The sequence below is a fragment of the Eurypyga helias genome, unplaced genomic scaffold (assembly GCF_000690775.1).
Source record: "Eurypyga helias isolate BGI_N326 unplaced genomic scaffold, ASM69077v1 scaffold4916, whole genome shotgun sequence".
Taxonomy (NCBI): domain Eukaryota; kingdom Metazoa; phylum Chordata; class Aves; order Eurypygiformes; family Eurypygidae; genus Eurypyga; species Eurypyga helias.
The window spans coordinates 1-5,310 of record NW_010255885.1 but is presented as its reverse complement, the minus strand read 5'-3'; the positions used below and the strand labels follow the sequence as shown (position 1 = coordinate 5,310).

Here is a 5,310-nt window from a genome sequence, read left to right as displayed (position 1 = left end):
CCAGAGCTGTGCTGGGCCGTAGCGCCATTCTGCCACTTTCGGCTTTGTGTCTGTCACTTTGTCCGTATCACCAGTTGACTGGGAAAATTTCGATTCCACTGGTGCCATCATGGTAATCTGGAGCACAGCAGAGGGGGAAAGGGTTACGCTGACAGCCTGTCTAGGTGTCAGTAAGAGGCTTCTTCCTTCCAAGTTTTCCAGCTTAATCTCGGAGGAGAAAAGTATTTCTAAAAAGTGCTTTTCCATACTTACTAGCTGCCTTAAGAATGTCCTGCATTTAGACTTCCAAGAACACAGAGATTTCTTCTTGATACAGAGAGGATAAGCTCTCCTATTGATTCTGTACCACGGACGCAGCCTTCTCAGTAAGAGGCAATCACCTGAAGTCACTGACTAGAATCTGTAGAAGAGCTTCCGCACAGCTGGAATACAAACCAACCCTCTCCTCCAGATTCATTTGGGAGGAAAAAGCGCTTTGCTCTAAAAGTCACCGTGCAATCCACTACTACCCCCAGCGCTCACTGGTGACACTCTCTAAGCCTCAGATATCCCACCTCATCATCTGAAAGGCACTGCTCAGGAGGGGGAGGAGCAGCAAACTCATATTCCCAAGGAGATTTTCCTTCCACTCCACTCTCAACTACAACTTCACCCTCCTGTATCTGCATTTCTTGTGCCAACTCCCGATGCTTCTTCTTGCGTTTCCTTCGGGCACTACGCCAAACCGATGGAACATTCTTTCCAGGGCCAAAGAGACGCAGGAAACGCAGCACCTAGAATATGCAAAAAAGAGGGTGAGAGGAAAAAAAACCACACTGCAGAATGCTTGTCTGTCTTTCCCTCTCCTGAAAAGCAGCAACAAAAGAACTGCACTCTGAACATCAAAAGCTTGGCCTGTACTATAATCCCAACTCCTGATGCAATCCACAGTCTCTTGCTTACAGCTGAAAAGAAATCTCTGATCCAACTGTTTAATGGATCCTTTCTTTTCAAGAGTATTTAGTCCTAATTTCAGTCCTAATTTTAGGACTAAAATTTAGGACTAATTTAGTCCTAATTTTTAGTCCTAATTCAGAGGAAAGAAAGACTGTGTTTACATATTTGGCATGCGGTAAGACACCACCTGGAAATAATGATTTCCATTTTGAATAATCACACCCTTCAGAAAGATACAGGGAGACTGAAGCTGAGAAAATGATTAGCAAAAGAGAGAAAGCTAGAAGACAGTTATATAAAGCAGAGATTTCCTAAGCCACCAGATAAAAACAAATACCAAATACCACGGCCCAGAAAGAAGATGCTCATTTTTGTTTCCACCACGATGCAGTTCCCCTGTATGCATACTGCATGCCTCCAGCACCTGTGCTCACAACAACAGCAACCTTTCCGCCTCTGACTCTTCTCTGATTATGAACCCTGGGTTTTAAGCACTGAGAAGTGTTTATTCTGAGCACTCTTGTAAAGAGGGGAAGCCAAATCAACTGACAGATTTAGGAAACAGGAATTAGAACCAAAGATTTGTAGAGACATCCTATTAATGTTGCTTGTTAATCTGTTAACGCTGATCCCCGAAAGAAATAATGTTTACAGGACCCCTCTGTCCATCTCTGCCCACAACCACATTATCCTTCTTCCCAAAACTCCCCCAGACTAATTCTGAACCCTCTGGCCAGTTTTAGTGATCTTTCACCGAGTGCAAATGTCTCAGATATAGCTCAGCTGCTAACAAGAAAAACAGTGCTACATTAATGTGCACCTTCTCAGACATCAACCAATCCTCATAGCCAAATCTACGGGAATTCAGGCTTTGCTACCTCTAGTGCTCATGAATTAATTACGCAAAGTGCTCAGAATCAACAGCTTGCACTGACTTCAGCAACCACCGCTTCAACACCGAACCAGCCCCTGACGCTACACCTTGAGCACCAACAAAAGGAACACATCAACCGATGGAAAACACAGTAACACAGCCAACACCTAATTTGCAACAGCCAAGAGAGCACCCAGAAGGCTAACTTCTGCCCCAGAGCCTCACCTAGATTTCTAACAGACAGCGGTTAGCTAAATCATTTCTAAGATGACATTTAATTATGCAAATTGCTCAGTTCCTTGCACAAAGCCTGTGATGGAGGCACACACAAAACCAAGTTATCCTGGCTCACAACCATCTGTTTGGCAACTACCAGCTCATCGTTATTCTTCCCCTCCCACGTTTCCTCTCCTCTTAACAGCTTTAAAACTTTCACAATAATTACTGAGATACATCGACTACATTTGCTATTTGGGAGCATTTAGGAAAGTATTGTAACGAATTCTCTTTGTGCCAAAATCGGTCATTCCTCCCACCAACTTGTTATTGAGCTAATTTCTGATTCGTACGCAGAGCAGTTTTGAGGGAGGATCAAGTAAAGGACGCAGGTCACAAACTGTTTCAGGAAGAGCACATCAAGTTCAGGACAGCATGAAAGGAGGAGCAAGTATTTGACAGAAAGCCAGAAAGCAGACAGATTAGCATTCTGTTTTTTAATCATCTAGCAAAACTACTCTCGATTACCTCAGAAAAACAATTTTCACAAATCAAATTGCCTTACAGAATAGCAGATTATTTCACACCCTGATTTAGATGATGCTTTTTAAGAGGCTCCTGCAAGTGCCTTGAAAAGCGTTACATGTTAAGCCGTCTGGAAACAGCAGCACAGGGAAACTAAAGAGAGCACTGAGGTGAGGAAGAGCATCTATGCAATTACTTACTACGTACCCTTAATAGTACACGATTCATAGACGGCTTACACGACACAGTTTCTGTCACTTCCACATATCTCTTACAATACCTTGCCTGGTCGAAATTCCGGGAAGAGGTCTGTAACACTTGGCAACTGTTTGGTAGCATCTCGCTGCATGATTCCTGCAAGAGGAAGTGTGAGTTTGCCTTCCTTGGATTCTGCCTGCCTGGCTTCTTGAGGTCCCATCTCTGACTCAGAATCAGAGCTGCTGCTGAAATCCACCTTGTCGGAGGCAGCAGAGGAAGGAGCAATGATGGAGGGCAAAATGATACCGTCTCCATCTTCAGATACTACAATAGAACAAGCACCTTATAAACAAAAAGGTTTCCTCCCTGTCCCCTACTACAACCCCATAATGCCCCATCTACTGTTTATACCAAGTTATGCAAAAATTAAGCCTCTGCGGGTGTTATGAGTACCATTCTGGTTTAACCTTTCATTTTATCCTAAGCGTTCCAGGTGAATTTCCCAGCCACAACTGAGAGAATGAGATAAAAAAGCAGTTTCATTGTCAATATCAGTATTTTAACAATCATTGGAAATACAGTATTTCACCCTACATTTCAGACAATCCTCTAACATTGCAGATCAGGACAAAGACCCACCTTTCGATGCAGTCTGCAGACTGAATTTTGACGACGCGTGGTGCTTGCCGCAGAACGAACTGCTACGCAGCAGCGTTTGCTTCCTTCAGACATTCATATTGCCAGAGAGAAGAAGAAAGTCCTCACTCACCAGTGGCAGCTGCATCCTTCTCATCTTCTTTCTTTCCAGGTACTGGAGGTGGTGGCGGCGGCGGCATTAACTTGGAATCAATGTCTTCACAGTCAGCATCATAATCATCCTCATCTTCATCTAACCAGTCAGGAGACAAGACTGCATATTAAGCAGACAATAAAAGGGAACCAGGCACCCTTCCCATTTACACTACCTTATACCAGTTCCAACCTGAGGAGAAGACCATGTCTTCTCATTACTGAGGAGACCATTTCCATTTTGTAACGAGATGCAAAAGTCTTACTACAAGTTGGGCTTCCTGCACAAACTCATTTGCAAGACTGTGGTTTAAGAAAGAGTGGGAAGGAGGGAAAAAGCCAAACTGACAGAAAGATGGCTGAACCACCTAATATATATATATATATATATGCCAGCGCTGTTGGCAGAAAGGTTATGTGTAAGGCAGCTTTAAAGACTACATAAAGATTGGAGCATTTGCACTAGCAGCTACAGAAAGGGAGAAACTGCGTGTTTTTCAAAATCTGCCTAGGCCAGACAGAGATCCTTGGGACCAACAAAAGAACCAAAGTGCCTTCTGCAGAAAGTCATTCAAGGGCAAAACAGGAGCAAGATTAGTTGAAGTGACTCTCTAAGGGAACAGGACCTTATCTCTGACTATCTCTGAGAAGCACCTGACCTCCTGCATACCCCTCTTTCCTAAGAACACAGGGTAAAGAAATAGGAGCAGGGATTGGATATTCTCCGCAGGGGATACCAGAGCAAAAGGAGGATCTTGGTTTCTCTTCTGAGTATAGTTTAATGTGGAAATAATTCCTTAAAAAAAGAAGATATGAAGAAGTGGCTTCAACCAGTGAACAGAGTTTCAAAGAAGCTGATACTGAGTTCTTGAAGCAAGGAGTGAAACGGCACAGTGTCACACACATAAGCCTGTCAAGGCCCATTGCTCCAAAAATATCTTCTACAGCTAGAGCTGTAACGCTGATCCCATTTACCTGGTCTTCGAACCGGCTGCAGGCTGCCCATCGCCTGCTTATACCTACGGCTCTCATCTTCTGCCACTTCATTAATGTCCGAATAATCAACAGCATCATCTGTGCTCTTAACCCAGCCTAGGAAGAAAAGAAACCTAGTCACACAAAACCTTATCCTGATATACACTACTGACTTCAGACTTCACTACGTACGTTATGAATCTTTTCCTATGCTTCTTTTTCACAGAGGAACAAAGACATCCAATTAACATCTCCCATCGGAGTATTTTTTCCCCTCATTCTAACCCAAAAGCTCCAAGAGCACTGAATTTCTCCTAAAGATTGGTAAGAACCAACTTCAGCACAAGGAACACATTTCACTTGCCCAATGACACTGTTCAACAAGGTGACATAATAATCCTGTGCACTAAACGGACTTAACACAGGGGAAAACACAGAATAAATTTATTTACTATGAAGGAGAGTCAAGTATTAAATAGATAGATATATAAAATGAAAAGGAACGAGTGCAGAAGTGACCAGGAGATGACGTGGGGTGCACTCTGGCACTGAGCAGGCAAGGCCTTGGCCAGAGCACCTCTGACCAGGTAACATCACAGCATCCCTTGCAGCACTGGATGATCCGGCTGCATTTCTTCCCTCCAGGAAGAGCTCCGATCCTGCAGCCCCTCTTAATATTTAACTGCAGGATCCCCAGCGTCTAACCTTCCTCATCCAGGTGGGCTCCATCGGCCTCCGGGCTGTCCTCCTCACTGGCTGTGATCTCGGTGATCAGGTTGCCCAGTCCCAGCACACCC

At 44.1% G+C, this 5,310-nt stretch overlaps 1 protein-coding gene across 1 annotated transcript in view; it reads right to left on the bottom strand.

Moving 5' to 3' along the window:
* The window catches only part of LOC104511009 (transcription initiation factor TFIID subunit 1-like), a 32,805-nt gene extending 28,261 nt beyond the window's left edge, over window positions 1-4,544 (bottom strand). Inside the window, exons 1-5 of the mRNA XM_010153451.1 lie at window positions 4,514-4,544; window positions 3,519-3,638; window positions 2,832-3,073; window positions 555-773; window positions 1-117 (exon numbers count right to left, since the gene is read on the bottom strand). The exon at window positions 1-117 is cut by the window's left edge and continues 105 nt beyond it. Coding sequence (XP_010151753.1) covers window positions 1-117; window positions 555-773; window positions 2,832-3,073; window positions 3,519-3,638; window positions 4,514-4,544 — 729 coding nt within the window. The remainder of the gene's footprint in view (window positions 118-554; window positions 774-2,831; window positions 3,074-3,518; window positions 3,639-4,513) is intronic.
* Window positions 4,545-5,310: the final 766 nt, after the last annotated feature.